The sequence below is a fragment of the Callithrix jacchus genome, chromosome 9 (genome assembly GCF_049354715.1).
Source record: "Callithrix jacchus isolate 240 chromosome 9, calJac240_pri, whole genome shotgun sequence".
NCBI lineage: Eukaryota > Metazoa > Chordata > Mammalia > Primates > Cebidae > Callithrix > Callithrix jacchus.
The window spans coordinates 10,776,601-10,801,030 of NC_133510.1; the positions used below are offsets into that span (position 1 = coordinate 10,776,601).

The window sequence follows — 24,430 nt, forward strand, 5'->3', positions numbered from 1 at the left end:
CATATATTAATAGATAAAGATTACAAGCTTATATTAGTGTTATCAACCCCTTGAATATAGTGAAGTCATTGTGTTAAGTATTTGATCCTTCTGACAAGGAGAGAACCTTGAAAGCATTTTAAAAATTTTAATGTAAAGATTCTTTAAACTACCTCCTTGTTGTACTCGTTGTATCAAGTTTTTTCACACATATATCTTGCTTAACATGTTTTTGATATTTTACTACCCTCCATGTTGTAAAACTAAGATTCTCTCAGTAGATACAACACACTTGTGGGGTTGGAAAGATTGTATGATATTAACATTAATAGTAATCTTTCTTGTTACAGTATTTCTTTTCATTTCTTTGCCAAAAAATACACTGTATAGGAACCACAGCTTCTCTTTGTAGTTTTAATGAAGAAATTGTACTAAACTTTCTTACATATATATTCTTTCATACTGAAGTTAAAAGTTCAATTGCCTGCCTCAAAATCACGGGCAACAAAAGCAAAAATAGGCAAATGGGATTACGTCACACTAAAAAGCTTCTTCACTGCAAAGGAAACAGTCGATAGAGTAAAGAGACAACCTATAGAATGGGAGAAAATATTTGTAAACTATACATCTGGTAAATAATTAATACCTCAAAAACATCAGGAACTCCCCAACAACTCAATGGCAAGAAAACACTAACTTGGTTGAAAAATGGGGAAAAGACCTTTCTCCATTTTGGGGACATTTTTTAAAGAAGACATACAAATGGCCAACAGGTATATGAAAAAAGGCTTAGCATTACTCATCATCAGAGGAATGCAAATTAAAACCACAGTGAGATAGCATCCCATTCCTGGTAGGATGGCTGTTATCAAAAGACAGAAGATCAGTGTTGGTGAGGATGTGGAGAAAGGAGAACCTTGTATCCTGTTAGTAGAAATGTGAACTGTGTACAGCCATTATGGAAAACATTATGGAGGTTCCTCAAAAAAATTAAAAATAGAACCACCATATGATTCAGCAGTCCCACTACTGAGTAAAGAAAATGAGATGTGTGCCTACCAGTGTTTATTGCAGTGCTATTTACAGTAGCCAAGATGTGGAATCAACCAAGCATCTATCAAAATATGAATGGGTAAAGAAAACATGGTGTATATGTACACAATGAAATTCTATTCAGCCTTAAAAAAGAAGAAAATCTGTCATTTTCTACAACATGGATGAACCTGGAGGACATTATGTTAAGTGAAATAAACCAGACACAGGAAGACAAATATGGCATAATCTCACTCATATGTGGGAGCTGAGAAAGTTGATCTCATGGAAGTAGAGAATAGAATGGTTGCCAAAGGCTGGGGTGGTTAGTGGAGAGGGAAGCCTGGGGAGATGGTGGCGAAAGTAAATACTTAGGAGAAATAAGTTCAAGGATGTATTGTACAGCATTGTGACCACAGTTGGTGAAGACATATATAGTATTCCTGACAAATGCAAGGAGTGGATTTTAGTGTTCTCATCACAGAAATGATGGTTATGTGTAGTAATACAGTTGTTAGCAGAATTAACCATTCCACAGTGTGTGTACACTTCAGAATATCTTGTTGTACATGATAAATACATACAGTTTTATCCATCAGTTTAAAAAGTTTGGCCAGGCACAGTAGCTCACTCCTGTGTGAGGCCAACACCTGAGAATTGTTTGAGCCCAGGAGTTTGAGACCAGACTGAGCAACACAATGAGATGCCGTCTCGACAAAAAATAAAAATTAGCCAGGTGTGGTGGCAGATGCCTGTAGTCCCAGTTACTTGGGAGACTGAAGTGGGAGGATCACTTGAGCCCAGGAGGCGAAGGTTGCAGTGAACTGAGATTACACTACTACATTCCAGCCTTGGGTGACAGAGCAAGACCCTGACTCAAAAAAACAAAAACACAAGTTCAGTCTCCTGGAAATGCATCATTTCCAATAGATATAACCATAATTCTGAACAAAGCATGAACATCCGCCACATCTTTTATTGGCATTTGCCCAATTCAGCATTATCTTGGCTGGTATATTCATTGGCCCCAGAGAGCTACAGTCTTCCAGGTATCCACATAGCTTAGTCTCTTAGGTCTCTCCTCTCTCATGTTTGTAAGGCCTTCGCTGACTACTCTGTTTACAATTTCAATAGCCACCCCCACTACATCCTTTGCTCTTCCCTGCTCTCTTTTTTCTCCCTAGTTCTTATCAGCATCTATCATAGAAAATATTTTGTTTTTGTTTTTGTTGGCTGTGTCCCCCATCACTAAATTAGAAGTTCCAGAAGGGCAATAATTTTTGCCTTGTTAATTTATAACCAAGGCAGGACATTAATAATTTATAAATTATAATGAACACTTTTTTCATTTATTGCTACATTTTCACAGCAGTGCCTGGCACATATTAGGTGCCAAATAAGTACTTGTTAGTTGACTGAATTAGTTACAGTAGGCCTGATGAATTATAATGGTTCTGGCAGATGTTCAAGAAAACCGGGATGCACAAATTAGTCCCCATCTGACCTCTGTTTGGCTTGTTCTAAGTCAATCTTCTCCTTCCTCCAGCCTACCTTTACTGAAAATTACCTTCTAAAACATTTTCTCCTCGATTCTCAGATTAAGCCAATCCTTGGCCATATTTCCTCTTGCCCAGTAACTCCATCCGGGAATCCTTCCATTTCTCCCCTCCCAAGATCACCTTCATACACCGGCCCCTCTCCCGGTACGTAGGGTTCTAAGTTTTCAGGGTGTCTGGAGGAAGCATTAAGTGTAGAGGGGTAAGTGAGGAAGCCTGTGAGCCAGGAGGAGTGTGTCTAGGATATATACATGGGTGGCAGGGGAAAAGAAGAAGGTTGAGAGGAGGAAGCAGGAGAGCTCAGGTGGGTCAGGGAAGAGGAAGCTGGTGAAACAGGAAGCAGTACTAGGAAAAAGACAAGAGCTCTGATTGAGCCGATACCAAGAAGGGAGTGCCCCTTGCCCTGAGCAGAAACTTTGGTGAAGGCTTTTCACAGATTTGGCCTTTGCCTGGACTGGCCTGTGCCTGAAAGCACAGGCATTATAGTTAGTCTTTGAAGGCTGACTGCTATTCCAGCCTTTATCTGTGGGTCTTTGAGATGTATGTAAACAATGTGAACCTCTGGAGCGGCGTCTTTTAACAGCACGGTATGTCATTGCAAGGCCAGTGGGTTCTACGGTGCAGATAAGTGCTGTCTCCAGGTCTAGTAGCATCTAAACAGTTTTGCTTCAAGCAGTCTATCTCATTATTGCCTTCACTTGTCAGAAATATGTGTCCTCAATTTTGGGTAAGGAAATATGATCAGACATTAATAGGCAGCTAAAAAGCACATTAAGTTTGTAGCATTCTTGATTTTGGTGAGGTTGGATTTTGTGTTTGTTTTTATTTTTTTATTGAATATATTTGCCAAATACCGGACCTCAGCTTTTCTATCAAGTTTCTCTTCACCCACAACTTAGTAGATCAAGTTGCTTTAATCTGTGTAGAATTGAGGCAGTCAAAGTCTAAAGAGTTCTTGTTTGCTTACAGACATGATAGTCTCCCTTTTTCCCTTTTGATTGGTTAATTTTTTCCTGTTAATTGAAAGCCTGTATTTAGGGCTCTGTTGAAAGGCATTTTGGTCTATCTTGTTGCCTGTTTCTTTAATTTTATTGGAGGGAATAAATTTAAGTCAGGCTTGCAGTTTGATAAAAGTAAACTTCTCACCTGATTATATCGTTTCCATAAACTGAGAATTTGAACTTGAGCTTTAGCCCAACCAAATAAAGCTAAATCCCTCTCCTCACTGAACAGGCCTAGTAAGCACCCCATATCCGTGGGGTCCTTTTCCTTTCCCTGATAATTTCTCTTTGTAAACGGAAATGTTTAAAATGGAAGTGTGCCTCTCTGAGCGGGAGCCCCTGCCTCCTCCTGGAGCCCCAACCCCTGCTGTGGACCTCGATGCCAGCCTTGGGAGTGGGCATTTTTAGAGCAGCAGTACCAGCAGCCGATGAAACTGTGCTGCCTGCTGAAAATGACCCATGGGTGGAAGGAAAAAGTAGTGTGTGAGAAAGATGATCACTTTTTTCTGAGTGGGATATAGTCAGTGTCAGTATGACTGACCTAGGCCCAGGATCCTGTTTGGGAAGTTCAATAGAAAAATCATCTGGGAAGCAGAAGAAGATCCTTAATGTAATCACTTAAAAATAATGTTACTCTTAAAGGATTCTCTGGTTAGGCACAAATTTTGAAACCTACAAGTAATTAAAATCAAAACAAAATATTTTTGTTTTAAGTAAGTAATGGCAAATACTGGTTTTATATGAATTAATGTTGTTCTTTTAGTTAAAACAGGCCCCACCTGCTCATTGTAACATAAACATAGTATTAGACTACAGTTCTTAAACATAACTTCCTCACTAGTGTACTTCATTGATATACTGTGTTTGTGCAGTTGGTACAGAGTGAGTTTCAAGAAATAAAACTGCAGTGATTCCTGTTATAGTCCTGGATACATTTTCATAGGTAACCAAATGGAATTTAAATCAAAATAAACTACATATAAGAACACAGAAAAGGCTGAGTGTGGTGGCTCACGTCTATAATCCCAGCACTTTGGGAGGCCAGGGCAGGTGGATCACAAGGTCAGGCGTTTGAGACCAGCCTGGTCAACATGGTGAAACCCTGTCTCTATTAAAAATACAAAAAATTAACTGGGTGTGGTGGCACGCGCCTGTAATCCCAGCTACCCAGAAGGCTGAGGCAGGAGAATTGCTTGAACCCGGGAGGCGGAGGTTGCAGTGAGCCAAGATCACGCCACTGTACTCCAGTCTGGGCAACAGAGCAAGACTCCATCTCAAAAAAAATTGTATATTAAAGGAAAAGTTGTTATACAACTTGTGTTAATATTAAATATTATAAAATATAAAACACAAACAATTTGCTGATAGGTAAAATAAACCAGAAATGGTATTTCTTTAGGAGATTTGCTGATTTTTTTCCACAATCAGTATAATCATTTTATTATACTAAGATGTTGACTCAGTTTATCTTTATTCCTAAAGTCTTTTGAAACCTTTATTTTGAACTTGGGATACCTTGCAGTTATTTGTGTAGTAGTCCTGATTAAGGTGCCTCGTCTGCAGTATGATAAATACTGCCTTGCTGACTTGAGGGTATCCTTTAGAAGATAACTTCCGTAACTTCATGAATGCTCACCGTCACATTTTAACTTTCTTGGAAGCCAGAGTAGTTATAGAGGGTACTCTCTAACTAGGATGTCGTAAAACAAGCCAGGTGTGGTGACTCCCAGCATTTAATTCGCTGACTTTTTGAGCACACTATTATGAATTACTTCTCAGCTGCTAGGTACTCTGGTATGTAATTCTAGTGGGGGAGATTATATATATATATATATCTGTGTATGTCTACATATAGATATGCATATACACATACATATACATAGATATACATATGCATATACATACATATATACATATATATGCCTATGTAGACATATAAAGTTGCTTTAATCTTTATTGTTATACATATGTATACACACACACACACACACACACACACACAAAATTTCCCCCTTAGAAGTACATTTTTGTAATTTTTTTTTTATTTTTGTAGAGACAGGGTCTTGCTGTGTTGTCCAGCCTGATCTTGAACTATTTGTACTCAAGTGATCCCTCCTGCCTTCGTCTTCCAAAGTGTTTGGATTAGTCACAAGACACCATGCCCAGCTGGAGTCATCTTTAAAGTTTAAGAATTTCGGTCAGGCATGGTGGCTCATGGCTGTAATCCCAGCACTTTGGGAGTCCAGGGCAGGCGGATCACAAGGTCAGGCCTTTGAGACCAGCCTGGTCAACATGGTGAAACCCTGTCTCTACTAAAAATACAAAAAATTAGCTGGGCGTGGTGGCACACACCTGTAATCCCAGCTGCTCGGGAGGCTGAGGCAGGAGAATCACTTGAACCCAGGAGGCAGGGGTTGCAGTAAGCAGAGATCGCGTCACTGCACTCCAGCCCAGGCGGCAGTGCGAGGCTCCGTCTCAACACAAAAAAGGAATTTCTGCATGTTGTATTTAGATTGCCAGACGTGCATATATGCAAGACCCATAGAAATATAGATTGATTCATTTTCTAATTAAATGTTGAAAAAAGTCAGATTCAAGTAATGTAAGTGAAAGAAAAAGCAAGATGCAAAATAGTGTCTATACTGTGTAACCATTTGAACAAAGAGATGGAAAAGAGTACATATTTGTGTCTTATTCTGTATTTAAAAAGCAATCTTTGGAATAAATTGGATGAGACTACTAAAGTTGTTACCAGTTAGAAGGCAGGGTTGTTGGGACCCAGGCAGATGGAGGATAAAGGTAGGAGAAGGATTTTGAATATATTTAGGTTTTTTTTTTTTTCATTTAAATGTATTCGCTGAAGTTTCAGTATCATGGCAATTTTAAACACCTTTATTGATGTACAAGTGACACAGTAAGCTGTACATGTTCATAGTATGTATACATTTTTAGACTATTTTTTGAACCATATCAATATGGTAGCGACTTAAAAATCTAAAGAAATTATTTAAAACTTCAACAGTTGACTAAAATAGATAAATAGCAAAGCTGGTCTCTGGATTTTATTCTATGGACTTGGGCCTTTGTGGTTCATTCTAAGAATTTTTATTCCCTTTATAGAAATTCTGGGTAAGGTTAGCTTGGTGGTGTTGCAAGCAAAATATTCTCTTGTCATCTTTTAAATCTTACCTAATGCAAAGGCTTTTGAAAACAAAACAGTAAATACAGAGAAATTTTTAAAATTAGAGTTACAGCCAGTGATGGGGATTTAACCAAAATTTTCTGTGTAAATAAAAGAGGTTAAGGCCATTGTTACTTTACCCTCCTGTGATCCCTTGGCGGGGCTCTGTCTCCCACAGAACCCATTAGGACTACAGAAGATTAGACCTTGGGCACGAAGTCCTACCAGGATGGCTCCAGCTCGCTGCAGTACAGCACTGAAAGGGTGTGACTTCACCCCATTTCACTTTGACCCCTGCACTTCACTTACATCCTCGGTTAGAGTCGCTATGACCAGAGCTTTCCTTGGCCAGGGAAAGGGTCTTTTTGTATCTGTAACTACGCTCTGGTTCTCTGGGCAACAATGACATTTTCTGCTCTGTAGAACTGTTTGCTGTAACCTGTCTTTGGGTTTATGAGAATTGGCTGAGGGGAAGCAAAGAGGAGAACTTTCTAAATTCAACTTTTGCATGTTTGCTGTCTTCTCCCTCCTTTTGTCCCTTGATCTGCTAACCCAGATAAGTGCTTTGTCCCATCCAGATTTTATCTCTTTGAGAGGAGCCAATCAGACTCGGAGACCCAGTGCCATTGTTGGAATCAACTTGCTCTTGTTCTCAGATTTCCACTTTCTGTGCCACCTGGGTACCCTCATGGACAATCCACATCATTCATTCCCAGTCCAGTTCCATTATGGGAACAAGTATTTAGGGAAAACAGGGTAACCTAGTAGTAGAAGCCCTGGTTTGGGAATTAGACAGTCTGAGTACAGGACCTTACATTGCCATGAACTCTGTCACTGAGCAGGCAAAACCTGATTCAGGGGTATGGCCTTGGTAGGCGCTTTGTAGAAGTTTATTAGTGGATTGACTAGGACAAATTCTCTGTTCTAGTTCCTTCAGTTGAAAACAGAGATGACTTTTATACTTTGTGGCCATAAAGCTATACTAAAAAGAATACATTAATGAAAGTTGTTTCTTAGAAAATAGTAAGTGGACATATTATGTATTAAATGGAGCTGCTTTATAAAATGTGGTGTGATTGAGATGGTATCTCAGGTGCCTTCTAACTCCCCGTGTGTCAGGCTCTGTGAGAAAGGGCACAGCTTGGTTACAGCTGCACTATAAGAGGATGGAATTACATCTGTTTTTATCTGTGAGTGATGTCTTTTAGATACCAGATGCCAGCCAGCTTTGTTTGCCACTGGCATCTATAGGGCATTTTTCCTCCTGTCTCTCTATAATGCACAGTTGCTTTTTTGCTTACCAGCTTTCAATAAATTAGGTAATTTTGTCCTCAGTACAAACTTGGAAGAGACAAGGCACTATAATGTCTACATTTTGTAGGTGAAGAAACTGGTTTGGAAAGGTTCTGTGATTTGTCCAAGGTTATATAAGTAAATGGCAAAGCTGCTTCTCTTTATATCATGCTCCCCCTTCTGTCTCCATGCTTTAGCTTCTAATTTGTAAGAATAAAATTAGGAAACATGACCTAAAGGTTTTTAAAGGCTCTGACATCCTGATCTGAAATTAGCTAATCAAATATTTATTTAGAATTTTAAATTGTTTTTGGAACAGGGAAGATTTTACTTACTATAATAATAAATTGAGCATATTATGTCCAAAGTATTGTAGAAGTAAGAAATATAATAAGCAACTTTTGCTATCAAATAGTGGCTCACAGCTGTAATCCCAGCACTTTGGGAGGCCAAGACAAGTGAATTGCTTGAGCCCAGGAGTTCGAGACCAGCCTGGGCAACACAGTGAAACTCTGTCTCTACAAAAAGTACAAAAATTAGCCAGGCATGGTGGCATGTACCTGTAGTCCCTCATACTTGGGAGACTGAGGCAAGAGAATCACTTGAGCCCAGGAGGCGGAGGTTGCAGTGAGCTGAGATTGCCCCACTGCACTCCAGCCTGAGTGACAGAGCAATACCCTGTCTCAAAAAAAAAAAAAAAAAAAGTTTACCCTCTAGAAGTTGAATGTCAGAAGTAGACATGTAGTTTTATTAGTAGAGGATTTCGTACATGCAGAGATGGACCAGGGGAGATAGGAATCTGAAAATGTTGAGGGTCAAGGTGAAGTGCAAACAATAAGCACAAAACTTCAACTAATGTTAATGAGAAGGTGATTGATTAAAGGAGCTCGGCAAGAAAGGGAAGCTTTGAGTCCAGCTTTAAGGGCTCTGTATGTCCGGGTTGCTAACTTAGATTTCCAGGTTAAGGGGTGAGATTTTTTTTAAGACTGGGCATTAGTGAGTCTCTGAAGAATGAAGCAGGAAAAAGTACAGGATAAGCTTACAGGGCCTTAAGCAACTCGGGGTAGGGAGGCAGCCGCAGGAAGGAGCCATGCCAGGCTCATGGCTGTGAGCTTCGGCACTTTCCAGCCCTAGCTCAGCAGCTGCTGTGACAAACATTATCAGTCGTTTTTTGTCCTTCCTCCTTCTCAAAAGATAGCTGAAATTTATAGAACCTTCAATTGTCCTGCATCTTTTCTCCTCCGTGAGGGCAGTTTTAAAAGGCTGCTGTTTGTACCCTGGTACTCGTGTGAGCTCACGTGTGCACACGCATACACCTACCCACTCATCACAGGAATTCTCAAGCCATTTCAGAAAAGATTTTTTTTTTCTTGTCCTGATAACACAGGTTTGCTAACTTGGTCCTCAGCTGCTATTCTTTGTGACATTTCAATAAACAAGCAAATAAAGGAACACTATTTGGAATAATAATACTTAAAGCAGCTTTTTCTGGTCCTTTTAATTCCATACTACAGGTCATTTAGTTCTGAGCCTTAGGTGATTATAATTCATTATATGTCTGTTTCGTTTTCTTTGAGTTTTTACGTTTTGAGGTAAAATGGAATTACCACTAGCACATTTTTCTGAAGCCATACCGATTTGTCCTTTCTGTTTGTTTGTTCAAATGAAGCAGTGCATCAAGTATGGAATTAGATTAATGGAGTAAATATTATGAATCATACACTCCCTCTAATCTGACACTCTTTCTTCTTTTTTTGACCTCATGTTTTGTTTTCTGTCTTTCTCTCTCCGCGTAGGCTTTCAGTCCAGTGTAAAGCTGTTGGAGCGCGGGAGCAAAGGTAAAGAATGATGTAATGCGCTGGCTGCCCCAAAGCATCTTTTGTTGTGGAATGGTTATTCCAGTCATCTCTTTATGAATCAAATGTGAGGGGCTGCTTTGTGGATGGAGTCCTTTGCAAGAGCACATCAACGGGAAAGAGAAAGAGACATTCACTTGGAGGGCTCTTGCTGAAAATGGGTTTAACTCTCCTTTTGCCAGTCACCACCAGCCTGACCTCATACACTTTTAGTACAATGGAGTGGCTGAGCCTTTGAGCACACCACCATTACATCATCGTGGCAAATTAAAGAAAGAGGTGGGAAAAGAGGACTTATTGTTGTCATGGCCCATGAGATGATTGGAACTCAAATTGTTACTGAGAGGTTGGTGGCTCTGCTGGAAAGTGGAACGGAAAAAGTGCTGCTAATTGATAGCCGGCCATTTGTGGAATACAATACATCCCACATTTTGGAAGCCATTAATATCAACTGCTCCAAGCTTATGAAGCGAAGGTTGCAACAGGACAAAGTGTTAATTACAGAGCTCATCCAGCATTCAGCGAAACATAAGGTAAATGCTTTCCTTTTTGCCTTTTTAAAATAAATGGACATACTGAATGGGGAACAGTTTTAATTAAAGCCTCCTCTTTAAGTAGAGAAAGTAATTTGAGGAAGTTTTGGTTGCTTTTTAAATTTTGGTGCCTTGTGGTACCTCAAAATAATCTACTAACCGTATTGTCACATTTAATAATATTTCCAAACTATGCAGAAGGATTAACTTGCTTTAAGCTGGACAAATGCTATGTTTTCTTGTGGCTTGCTAAAATTATTAATTTAAACATTATATTATCTACAAATTTGCTGAAAGGAAAGTCATTCTTTTCAAGTTTTTTGGAAAGAAAGTAGAAACTGATTATTAGGGGTGCTTTTTATATGTCATAACACATGTGGTAACATTAGTCAAGACTGCACGATATTATCTTCAAGGGAAGTTGTTCCTCAGATACTCAAATGTTGTCTGTGTGGTGGGGAAGGCTGTTTGTTTCTTCACAAATGCAAACGAGCTTATGTTTTAATAAACAACTGAGTCCTTTGTTAAGATGTAAAAGTCATTTTTTAAGAAAATGTTTGTTTAGGTCCAAGGTTATGTTATGTTTATTTTGCATATAGTTTGGTTCATTAGGAACTTTACTGTTTTATAGTGTAAAGGATTTAAAATCAGGGAGTTGTGAGACCACCGACACAAAAATAGCATCATTTTGGTTTTTAAGAGTTTTGAATGCTGTCTATCTCATTAAATGACCACATCTCATTTTGTTCAAATCATTAATTGAAAACAGGAAAGAGTTATTTGCCTCAGCGCCGGTAAACGTGAGATCTTACTCAGGCAGTAGTTGGAGATCATTTTCTCACCTTCCTTCCTAACAAGCCTCATGTTTGCATTTCAGGTTGACATTGATTGCAGTCAGAAGGTTGTAGTTTACGATCAGAGCTCCCAAGATGTTGCCTCTCTCTCTTCAGACTGTTTTCTCACTGTACTTCTGGGTAAACTGGAGAAGAGCTTCAACTCTGTTCACCTGCTTGCAGGTAAGGCTCGTGATGGAACTAAAAGGACTCAGAATCTCATTGAGCTGGTTGAGTAAGCCTATTTCACAGTGAGCTCACAGTACAATAGATCATCACAGCTTTGCTGTGTAGAATGATTTATTTATAGCTTTTGATTGATGTCACTGTTCTATTTAACTTGAATACTATATCATTCTTCCACGTGGGTCAGTGTGTTTTTGACTTAGCTCATGTGCCTCTTCACTTGGTATTAACTGGTAGTGCCACATAGATTTGCACACCCATATAGATAGCTCAAAGCCAGCTGCTTCTGTCTGCCTTTTTCCATTCACCTGGGATATAAGAACGCCAAATGATGAACATCTCAGCTCCTGCTATTAGTTCCCACCCCTGTGGCAAGAACCAGACCAGTATTACAAACTCTTAAGATTTATAGTTGAAGTGGACTCCAGAGATAAGGTCACCGTTTTGTGCATTGTAAGCAATGAAATAGGGGGAGAATGTGTGCAGCATGTTTCTTCTAATAATTAGGGTAACTGCTTTAAAAGTTAGTTACTTGTATATTTTTATTTGTTTTATAATTGAAAAAAAAAGTCTCAACTTAGAAATGCTAAGCAACCAGATGATTTTAAAAGGTGTGTGGGAAGGACCAAATATTCTATATTTGTCCTGAAGGACGGCTTTGTGTGGGGGTTAATCCCATCAAATTCCAAAGCAGGCTGTTCATCCTTTGCTTCTCGTTTTGCAAATGAAAATCCTGTCCTCTGCCCTGTGGGCCTGCAGAGCTGGGAACATAGTTTGACAGCACACAGTAACCTTAACATAAAGCTGCTGTGTTGGGCAGATTCAGCTTCAAGGATAGGCAAGAGCACTTTTAACATCGGATCTAAGAAAAACAAAATATAGGGTTAATTAGCTGCTGCTGTGTTACTAATTTTAAACTCTGTGCAGGTTTAGATAAGATTTCCATGTCTCCAGTTTTTGCAACTTTTCCTCACTTCTCTAACAAGGATAGTTCCATCTTTTTCAGATTGTCTGTCCATACGCTTTTCATTTATGCTGTGATTCCATCTGATCTTGCGATTAATGTTCTTAAGTGAAGCCAGCTTTTTTTAGAATGTAGTTTTCAGAAGTCTGTAACTGAGAATTATAATGTTAGATTCTGTCTCTGTTGATAGACACGTTCTTTTACTAGGAGTATAGTGTGTTAAACGTAACACTGTTATGAGAGTTTCGCTAAACTAATTTGCTGTGTTTAGGAACCCATTTCATGTGGCTACTGTATGAAGGACTTTACCTTGGAATCCTGTTAATGGGATCAGGGTTTTTCTGTTCTTTTTTTTTTTTTGAGACAGAGTTTTGCTCTGTCGCTCAGGCTGGAGTGCAGTGGCTCAATCCTGGCTTACTGAAATCTCTGCCTTCTGGGTTCAAGCGATTCTTCTGCCTCAGCCTCCCGAGTAGCTGGGATTATAGGCACCTGCCACCACACCGGCTAATTTTGTATTTTAGTAAAGACAGGTTTCACCATCCTGGCCATGTTGGTCTCGAAGTCCTGACCTTAGGTGATCTGCCCGCCTTGGCCTCCCAAAGTGCTAGGATTACAGTCGTGAGCCACCATGCTCAGCCAGAGTTTTTCTATAAGAGGCCATACCCCAAGATGTGCTTCATAACAGAATGGTTATTCCACCCTGCTCTTGTTTGAGACACCCTGTAGGCAGCTCTTACTCAACATCTCGGTCACGTAGACACCCCCGAGAGGAGTGCACTCAAGCTGAGTTTCTTGCACAGGTGCTTTAGCTACGTGTACCCTTTAATGTTTCACCAAACAGCATTTCTTTGTTACTGGGAAGGTTCTTATAGATCCTGTGTAGCCTTGGGAGGAGCGCTCACTGGGCAGTAAGGAAGAACTAGGACTGCCTGATTAGCTGTATCAACCCTAGGGACACATGGTCAGAACACCCTGACATCCTCACTTCATACAGGAAGTGTTTCTTAGGCCTAAAGTCAAGTCCATGGAGGCAGCACCAGGAACCACATTAAGTGTATTAATGGCTCCACACTTTTCATCCACGCCTCCAGAATCCTATATTTCTGTTAGCTTAGGAGGTGACTTCAGGGTCTGAATTGCCTTGTTTGGGAGTTTCTTAGCAGCTGGGTGTCTTATGACACCTAAGAGAAGGTTCTGGTGATTAGAAGCCTTTCTAATCATTCAAAAACCGCTAACCAGTTGGGAATGCTCCTGGTTAGTGAGTTTGTTCCTCAGGGTAGGTAGATAATTGGGGTAAGTGGGTGACATGATTGGAGAAGGTTTGGCCATCAGTTCTTGGGAAACTGTTTTTTGGTCAAGGTTTTAGCTAGCTGCTCAGAGGACAAGCCAGGGATGTGGGACAGGACACATTGACAAAAGTTTCTTAAATATTTTGGTTGGGGAGAAATAACTGTAAAGTACATTAGTTTCTCACAGGGGCTACTGTAATTGCAAGGTCACTGGAGAAAATTTTCACTACAAACTGCCCCTATGACTTTTGGAGATTTTTGTCAGTCTCGTTTGGAGATGATAATAGAAAGACAAAGTGGTTTCTTGCAGTAATTTTTCTATCAGTTTAGAACTTTGAGCCACCTTGAGAAAAGAAGAAAGCATCAGATGTGTGAGATGGTTTTTACGGTCATTAGCTATGGCAATAGAGAATTGTGGCCCACATCTACTCAAACTCTCAGGGCCATCTTGGTCCTGAGAAGCAGGGGAACAAGAGGACTCCCCAAGAAATTCATAGTAGCATCTTAATGAGCTCTTTCCTTCAAACAGGAGAGGAGACTGACACTTACCTGGAGGACACACTTACATGCTCATAAAAAATGCAGGATTACTGAAGGAGGAGGAAGTGGGATTTGGGAACCTATACAGGAATGCAGTGGGCTTAGTTCCTTAACATGGAACAGGTCTTGTTTATCTTTGTGTTCCTGCAAGGCCTAGCCCTTCCTAAGTTTTCAGTAAATATTCTGATATCAGCTTATCTGAAGGGTTTATACTGTTTATATTTCCTATAATTTATTAGTTTAGAATATAAGTGTATTAAGCAGTGATGAAGTCTGAAAGTAGAGAAAACTTCAGATTGTTCTGAACTAAATGATTTGGAAGGTGTATTTACTGTGATAAAGCAAACGTAGCTATGACGGGAAAATATCTAATATGAAACTTTCTTGATTTTTTAAGTAGATGTAAAGATGGTATTAAAATCTGATAAAAATGCTGCTGTAGTTGAACACTGCTGATTTTTTGTGGTCCTTAAATACTGATATTTGATAAAGCGCTAATAACCCTGGAAATCTAGCTCCACTCATAGGAAGAGACAAGTCCTTGAATTCATGTTAATTGAGAACAGTCTGAATAATTATTGTATTTTAAAACATGTAAATGTAAATTGATTGCTCTATTTAGTCTTTAGTGAATCACCTACTTACCAAGTCAAACCAAACCATAACATTGTTTCACTCCCAGTGGATTAAAGGGTTTAATATCAGTAGCAGCTGGGTGTGGTGCTACACCCCTGTATTTCTAGCTACCCGGGAAGCTGAGGTGGGAAGATTGCTTGAGCCCAGGAGTTTGAGGTTACAGTGAGCTGTGATTGCAACACTGTACCACAACCTGGGTGACAGAGCCTGTCTCTTAAAAAAAAAAGAAAAAAATTATCATTAGCAATCTCATCTTAAAAAAGAACACATGTGGATGCCTTAGAACATTCTCCATTACTGGCCAGGTGTGGTGGCTCACTCCTGTAATCCCAGCACTTTGGGAGGCCAAGGTGGGTGGATCACCTGAGGTCAGGAGTTCGAGAGCAGCCTGGCCAACATGGCAAAAACGCCATCTCTACTAAAAATACAAAAATTAGGCACGCGCCTGTAGTCCCGGCTACCGAGGAGGCTGAGGCAGGAGAATTGCTTGAACCCAGGAGGCAGAGGTTGCAGTGAGCCAAGATTGTGCCACTGCACGCCAGCCTAGGTGACAGAGTGAGATTCTGTCTCAAAAAAGAAAAATGTTCTCTATTACTATTAATGGGTAGGTAATGGCAAACCATTCCCCCCCCCCCTTTTTTTTGTCAATTTTGAAGTCAGTTATTGAATAAGTACAGTTTAAAGACCTGCATATCTTCCCTCAACCTTCTGCTCTTTTCTGATCCTTTTGCTTTGGTCGATATCTAAGGTTTAGCAGTAACCTTAGGAGTAATTCTTAAATCTTAAAGTTAAGACTTAAGAATTTATATTGGCCAGGCTTGGTGGCTCATGCCTGTAATCCCAGCACTTTGGGAGGCCAAGGCGGGTGGATGCCGAGGCGGGTGGATCCCGAGGTTAGGAGCCTGGCCAAGATGGTGAAACCTCATCTCTACTAAAAATACAAAAAATTACCAGGGCGTGGTGGTACATGCCTATAATCCCAGCTACTCAGGAGGCTGAGGCAGATAATTGCTTGAACTTGGGAAGCGAAGGTGGCAGTGAGCAGAGATCGTGCCACTGCATTCCAGCTTGGGCAACAGAACGAAACTCTGTCTCAAAAAAAAAAAAAAAAAAAAAAAAGAATTCATATTGTCCAGTTGCAATGGCTTATGCCTATAATCCCAGCACTTTGGGAGGCCGAGGCAGGTCAGAAGTTCAAGGCCAGTCTGACCAACATGGAGAAACCCTGTCTCTACTGAAAATACAAAATTAGCTGGGCGTGGTGGTGCACGTCTGTAATCCCAGCTACTCAGAAGACTGAGGCAGGAGAATCACTTGAACCCGGGAGGCAGATGTTGGGGTGAATTGAGATTGCGCCATTGCACTCCACCCTGGGCAACAAGAGCAAAACTCCATCTCAAAAAAACAAAACAAAACAAAACAACTTATATTAATAGAGTAACAAAATGGATGTGACATAAACATATCATAAAAAAGATTTTTTATAACCTAGGATGGGAAAAATGCTGTAATTCCTATTTGGCTAAAAAATTCCTGGATTTCTAATAATTTGAAAAGAATCTAATTCTATTGAGAATATTTCAAAAAAGTTTATGTAGTTAAGTATTAAATAATTGGACTTGTAGGAAAATATTGACAGAATAAACTATATATATTTTTAATAAAGTCCTTTGTCTCTGATAAACTATATTTTGAACTTGTAATAAAAAGTCATAAATGCAGAGAAGACCAACTTCATGGGAGCAGTAGATAATCTGGGTGTAGAAATTACACAAAGTGCCAGGCAGGGTGGCTCATGCCTGTAATCCCAACACTTTAGGAGGCTGAGGCAGGAGGATCACTTGAGCTTAGGAGTTTGAAACCTGACTGGCCAACAGAGACAGACCTTATCTCTACTAAAAATTTAAAAAATTAGCCAGGTGTGGTGGTACCATACCTGTAGTCCCAGCTACTTGGGAGGCTCACTGGAGCCCAGGAGTTTGAGGCTGCAGTGAGCCATCATTGCACCACTGGACTCCAGCCTTGGTGACAGAGTGAGACCCTGTCTCCAAAAATAAAAAAAGAAAGAAATTACACAAGGTAGAGCTAGAGAGAGGTAGTGTCGTGTTCTGTGCCATGCACCAGGCCTGTCCTTGTTATTTCCCCTACAGATGAAAGATTTTTAAGATTGAGGGGAAGGGGAGAGATGGGGATTGGGAGAATCCAAAAAAAGGAACCATTTTCAAGGGTTGGTAATACCCTTCATGTTACTGCTAAACCTTAGATATCAACCAAAGAGAAAGGATCAGAAAAGAACAGGAGGGAAGAAAAACTAGGTCCTAGTGGTGAAGGTATTATCTGAACACAGGACCTGTATCTGCATCTGCAGAAGGTTTCAGGGTCTTCTGGTCAACTCAGTGCCATGCCCACACCCATTTCCTAGGTGATCTAACATCTGCATTGAGGAAATCCCTTTAAGATGTAAAGAACGATGGACTAGAGAGCTGTAGCCTGTGTTTTGTGTGTGTCTTCTCCTTATGGTGACTCTGGATAAGTCATTTAACCTGAGTTATCTTGTACTTTTTCAGCTCTTAAAAAGAGGTAATAACGCTTGCCTTATTGTGAGGATTGTATTAGATAATGCATGTGAAATCTCTGTGTCTATAGTGACTATCCTTTAAAAAAAGAAACGTACCAGTATGAGTTCCAAAACAAAACAACCAGTTGCCAACATAGACTTATTGAGCAACTTTTTTTGTGTTTTCAACAACCTACAGAAAACTAGTTCTCTGAAAAATAAACTTGTTTCTTGGCTTTTACTTATTCACTATGTATTACTTTATTCTACTTGTCTATTTCTAAGCATGCCAGATTAGAAGTAATTATATGTGAAAAAAGGGAAAACTATTGAATTTGGGCTTCTATTTTATGCTGACATACGGAAAAGAGAGTAAGTGGGTTAATTTGGTAGAAATAAAGATCAACCTGCATGTGAAAATGCTGTTCTATGTCCTTCTCTTTCCCCAATTATGGCCTGAGTAAAAGCAAAAGGGCACCACCAGGTTGATTAATTCCATAGCACTCCCTCTGTCCTGTGATGCGGCACAGGATAACCGTACAGCGACTCGGGGAGAAAACCATAAATGAACCACAGACTTCAGCCCTTTCATTTACAAATGAGGAAAGCAACAGAGCCCCGCTGAGTGACTCTCCCCACTCTCACTGCCCAAAGCTCACATCCACAAGTAATTCCAGTCTTCTGGAATTTTGTCAGGAGGCTAGATTGGGAATCAAGGGTGCCCATTTCAGATCAGACTTATTCTGAAAGCCTCTTTTGTAATAGCTCTTTCTGAGCCTTTTGGAGAATTTCAGTCATATTCTTTATACTTTATGGAATATAGCAATCTATAAAAATATACTGTATATGACATTTTTTAAAGTATTAAATTATGTTACCCAGAAGAGATCATCAAGTAAAAGTCTCCTCTGTTTTATGCTGATCTATAGCTGTGAATAAGGATAGAAGATACTATTTATTAAGAACAAAGCAAAGGTCTTCGATTAATGTTGCTATGGTTAAAGGCCAAATACTCATTTCTTTGTTTTGAGTTAAACTTACTATTGTAGTTAGATCTACAAGTGAAAAAAAATGTATTAGACTCTTTACATATTTTCAGTGTAACAAGGATCTAGATTCAGATAACAGTTCTGTGTAATAAATGTATAGTTTTGGTTTAATGGAATTGATTACTGTCTCTTCCTCATGGAAGTATAATGTAGAACCTGATCTTACTGGTTACAGATTTTGCTCTTTGTGCTGTTATCATCAGTTCAGTTCTCTAATTTGGTGTTTCTTCTCCTTCGTGTGGAGAAGGGAAATCTTCAGTAATTCCGTTTCAAATCCTGTAGGCATTTGGTAAATGAGATTAAAATTAATGGATTTCAGTAAAAGTATACTAATTATTAAGGAATTGACTGCTCTTGTGTCTAAAAAGCTACAGTGACTGAGAGTCACTGAAAATAGATGTTGTATACACAGATACACACACAATGGAATATTCAGCCTTAAAAAAGAAGGAAATCCTACCATTTTGCAACAATATGGGTGGACCTGGAGGAAATTATGCTAATTGAAATAAGCCAGACACAGAAAGGCAAATACTGCATGGTATCGCTTACATGTGGATCTGAAAGAGTCAAACTCATAAAAACAGTAGAATGGTGGTTACCAGGGGCTGGAGGGCTGGGGAAACGGGGAGATTCTGGTTAAAGAGTACAGACTTTCAGTTATATGATGAGTAAGTTCTAGAGACCTAATATACAGCACAGTGACTATGGTTAACAATAAACGCATTGCATACTTCAAATTTGCTGAAAGAGTAGATCTTAAGTGTTCTCACCACAACAAAAAGAACGTTGCTGTGTGAGGCAAGGTAGTCATCCCAAGTGTATGTGTATATCACATCGTCATGCTGTATACCTTAGATAAAATTTTTGTTAATCATATTTCAGTAAATTTGGGGGAAAAGGTTGCTGTTTGCTCACTGGCTGCTGTGTATTGCTGGCTCTGTTTCTGAGTCTCAGTTGGCATGAGTTCATCTAAATTGGATCATCTTTTCTCCAATTGCTACCTGCCATTGTGGAAAGTCAGTTCATGTCCCTTCCCAGCTACCAGTGGCTAAGACATATGCCTGAGACTGTCTTTTGAAAAAAACAGAGTATAGAGCCAACTAAAGATTAAAGATAGTCCTTTAGTTCCCCATCCTGATATTGTACACACGCCAAACAAAAGCACCCCAGATGACAACAGTAACATCAGTCTTCCCTTGCCCCAGTTGTGGCAGCTGTGTGGTCTAGAGAAAACCAGGTCCAGCGTGTTCTTCAGCCCTTTCACTCACACAGCTTCCCAGTGTTTGATGGGTGGCTCCCCTGGTTGTGCCTTGGACTGGGCTCTCCAGGGTAAGGATACTGGAAAAGCAAAAGTAGCAAAAGTTTTGCTCTTGTCCTTCAGAATCGAGTGGTTAATTTGGAGAAATGCACTTAAAGTGGATGAAACAAAGAGAAGTATATGATCATCTGCTAAAATGTATGATACGGTGATAAGGGATGATTCAGTATAGTCTGCAGAAGTTAGGGAAGACTTGATTAGGGCAATGGAGTTTTAACCAAATCTTAAAAGATGAGTAAGATTTAGGTGGGAAGGGCTCTTTGCATTTGGAGGGGGAAAGAGAACATGACTGAAAATGTCAGGAATGAACATAGATTTGGATGGGTAATGAGGAGATCAGAGTGGATTTTTGTGAAGGAGAGAAATGGGAATGGAGAGGACATCAGATCAAATTATGTAAGCTCTTTAAATCAGGAGGAGGAATTTGTACCTGCAGGTGATGGGTGTTGTGAGCTACTAGAGATTTGGCTGCAACACCTGTCACTTCTTAGTCACCAGACCTTTCTTCCAACCTCTTAGATCTGTCTGGTTTTCTGCTCTTCTGCTACCATGAAGTCAAGGGAACGTCATTCCTCCTCCCAGATCGCTCCAGGAGCCTCTTAACTGGTCTATTCACATGCTCTGTCTTGACTCCTTCCAATTCATTGCTCACACTGCAGCCAAAGTTATATTTTTATTTCGTATTTTTAAACTAATTCAGATTACATCACTTCCAGTTTAATATGCATCAGTGCTCTTAAATTACAAACTTTTAAACTGATTCACAAGGCCCTGCAGTGGCTGGCTTCTGCCTCCGTCGCTAACTTCATCCAGTGCCACTTTAAGTCCTCAGTTGTTGTTTTGCCTCAGCTCCTTAGGCATCCTCCCTATCACTCCAAACCTACAACATCATGCACCCAGGGCCCTCACAGAGGCTCTCTCCTCTGCCCTGGCCTCTCTCTGCTATTTACCTAAGTGTTTCCTGCTAGATTCTACGTGGTTGTTAAGACTTCCCTAGCTACCAGGCAAAGTTGGTTTCCCTACACCTTTGCCCACCTACCATAATTAGTTAATTATTCATCTAATTATTTGGTTGAAGTTTATCCCATAAAACCATCAACTCCAGAGAAGGCCCTCTGTTTTGGTCACTATTGTTCCATTACCTAGCGCTATGTCAAGCTCATAGCAGGTGCTATTTAATGTTTTTTGAACTTACATGTGAAACGCAGTTATCCCTTTTTTCCTTACTGCCCTATGATGTTGTCAAACTGTGTAGTTGGCCAAAGAGGAGGAGGTAAACAGAATAAAATACACAGAGTGGTCTTATGGGAGAGCCTGTTGCTAGATGGATTAGAAAGCTTTGCACTTCACATAGAAAGCCTGAGAAGTGAGCTGTATATTCGTGGACAGTTGACAAGTTAGTCGGATTTTATTCTTGAGTCATTCTCCAGATACTAGACTTGTATTCCTTTTTCCTCTTGACTCATCAAGTTTCCCCTATTGATAATCTCATTTATTATGTATTTTGATGATGATTATAGACATATCCAGCAGCCACACCATCCTCGTCTGGGGTGTAATCATAGTTGGTGTCTCACTGGTTTCCCACATCAGGGATGTGTCCTGATTCTCTGAGCCATGGAGGTGTATTATGGGACTCTCCACACCATTATGGAGTCCTGCACCATTTGGGAGCATCAGAAAAAATTTTCTTTCCCTTTCATGTAAAGTCCTGTGGATATGGCCGAATCATAGTAAGGATTCAGTGTTGGCTTTTGGATAACCAAAGTGGCACTAACCAATTTTATCTTTTTTCCTGTAGTAAAAGAAATAATGTTTTTATTCTTGCCTTGTGCTTCCCCACTCACCATGAGAGTCTTCTGGGGCATTGTGGTCTAGGAATAGGAAGCAGATTTTGTGCCCCCACCCACAGCAGTGTAGCTTCTGGCTTTGAATGAATCAGGAAATCCTTCGGAACACCAAAAATATATAAGACTTATGTCCATCAACAGCTATTCATTGTAACAAGGAAGGATTCAGTAAACATTTATTGAATTCTGCTTCTGTGCCAGGCACTATGCTAAATGCTGAGGTGATTACAAAGGAGTATAAGACATAATTCTTATTCATAAGCAGCTCACAATAGCTGGAGAAGTAAGACAGGTCACAACACACACACAATCATTTCACAGTTACTAGGCCCATGGTAAATTTCAAATGACTGGTATAAATTTTATAGAGCCTCTAAGCTGACAAAACCACGTCTAGATATACTGGTCAAGGAGATTTTTGTTTTTGTTTTTTAATGCAACAGAATTAGGGAAGATAATATCATGAAACTTTTGTCGTAATGATGAGTATGTATATGTTTTTAGAGGGTTTGGGTGCAAAATGTATTTTGTTGATTTTGGGAACATACTGCTGTAGAAGAGGTATAACTTGTTCTTGTCTGTGGCTTAGAAGGAAATATAAAATGGGTTGGAAAGATTGAACTTTCAGAGGCCTAAAGGTGGGAAAGCACAGATGTGTTAGGAAAACAGTAAGGAGACCAATTTGTCTGGTGCATGTAGAGTGGCGGTAGAGGAAATTAGCCTGGAAGTTGGATTGGATTGGGATTAGATTATGAAGGATTTTTTTTTTTCCCCAAGAGACAGGATCAGCTGGGCGTGGTGGCTCATGCCTGTAATCCCAGCACTTTGGGAGGCCAAGGCAGGTGGATCACCTGAGCTCAGGAGTTTGAGACCACCCTGGCCAACATGGTGAAACCCCGTCTCTACTAAAAATACAAAAAATTAGCTGGATATGGTGGTGGGCACCTGTAATCCCAGCTATTGGGGAGGTGGAAGCAGGAGAACTGCTTGATCCTGGGAGGCAGAGGTTGCAGTGAACTATGGTCACGCCATTATGGTCTAGCTTGGGCAACAGGAGTAAAACTCGATCTCAGAAAAAAAACAAGAGACAGGATCTTGCTCTGTTGCCCAGGCTAGAGTACAGTGGTGTGACCATAGCCCACTGCAGCACCTCCTGGGCTCAAGGAATCCTCCTGCCTTCACCTCCCAGTAGTGGGGACTGCATGTGCATGCTGCCATGCTCCACTAACTATTTTTATTTTTTGTAGAGACAAGGTCTCACTATGTTGCCCAGGCTGGTCTCAAACTCCTGGGGGCGCAAGGGATCCTCCCACCTTGGCCTCCCAAAGCACCTGGATTGTGGGAGTGAGCCACCACCCCTGGCCAGATTATGGAGCATCTTGATTATCTGGCTAAGAATGTTGGATTGTATTCTGTGGGTATTTGAAATCAGAGAGTAAAGTTTAAAAATAAAATCTTTATTTTAGAATGCTTAACCTAGCAGCAGAGTGGAATTGAGGTAGAAAAAACAATAAGTGGGTCAGAGAAGGCTGTTACTGAATTCGTGTGAGCCTGAGGTGTGAAGACTAGGGTGGTATAAATAGGAAGGCAGCGATGGAGGAGAATCAGTGTGTCGGGGACTTGCTGAGTGCTACCCAGGGGCCTGCGGGAATGGTGCTGAAGTGAACAGGGGCACCGAAGGAAAGAGTTGAGTGTTTGGGCTTTGAGTTTGTTTGTTTGTTTGTTTATTTATTTTTTGAGACGGAGTTTCGCTCTTGTTACCCAGGCTGGAGTGCATGATGAGATCTCAGCTCACCTCAACCTCTGCCTCCTGGGTTCAGGCAATTCCTGCCTCAGCCTCCTGAGTAACTGGGATTACAGGCACGTGCCACCGTGCCCAGCTATTTTTTTTTTTTTTTTTTTGTATTTTTAGTAGAGACGTGGTTTCACCATGTTGACCAGGATGGTCTTGATTTCTTCACCTCGTGGTCCACCGGCCTTGGCCTCCCAAAGTGCTGGGATTACAGGCGTGAGCTACCGCGCCCGGCCCTGAGTTTATTTTTAAATTGTCAGTAGGTCTTTCCAGTGGAAATGACCAAAGAGGGTTGAGAATGTTAGATTGATGTTTGGGACATTAAGCCCAAAAGGACAAACTGGGAAATCTTTGGTTTTCAGTTTAAAATGAGCAAATGTGGCCAGACATGTTGGCTCACACCTGTAATCCCAGAACTTTGAGAGGCTGAGGTGGGCAGATTGCTTGAGCTCAGGAGTTCGCACGAGACCAGCCTGGCAACATGGCAAGACTCCATCTTTACCAAAAATACATTAAAAGAAAATCTGGGCATGGTGGTGTGCCTGCGGGCCTGTGGTCCTAGCTACTTGAGAGGATCGCTTGAGCCCCAGTGGCTGGAGGTTGCAGTAAGCCAAGATCGTACCACTTGGCAAAAGCGCAGTGGCTCACGCCTGTGATCCCAGCACTTTAGGAGGCTGAGGCGGGCAGATCATGAAGTCAAGAGATCGAGACCATCCTGGCCAACATGGTGAAAGCCTGTCTTTACTAAAAATACAAAAATTAGCTGAGTAGTGAGTGCCTGTAGTCCCAGTTACTCGGGAGCCGAGATTGTACCACTGCACTCCAGCCTGGCAACAGAGCAAGACTCCATCTCAAAAAAAAGAAAAACGAAATTGCACCACTGTACTCCAGCTTGGGGGAAAGAGCAAGAAAGAAGAAAATGAGCAAATGTGATTTCCTTAATAACCCTCTCTTTCTATGCTGATGGAAGTAGAGTTCTTCT

The 24,430-nt window shown here is 40.5% G+C and overlaps 1 protein-coding gene across 4 annotated transcripts in view; it reads left to right on the forward strand.

Moving 5' to 3' along the window:
* DUSP16 (dual specificity phosphatase 16) overlaps positions 1–24,430 on the forward strand; it is a 92,924-nt gene that overhangs the window by 32,932 nt on the left and 35,562 nt on the right. For all 4 annotated transcript variants that reach the window (XM_078338292.1, XM_009003308.5, XM_078338291.1 and 1 more), the window contains 2 exons: positions 9,839–10,431; positions 11,309–11,447. In XM_078338292.1, coding sequence (XP_078194418.1) covers positions 10,204–10,431; positions 11,309–11,447 — 367 coding nt within the window. In that variant the 5' untranslated portion in view covers positions 9,839–10,203. The remainder of the gene's footprint in view (positions 1–9,838; positions 10,432–11,308; positions 11,448–24,430) is intronic.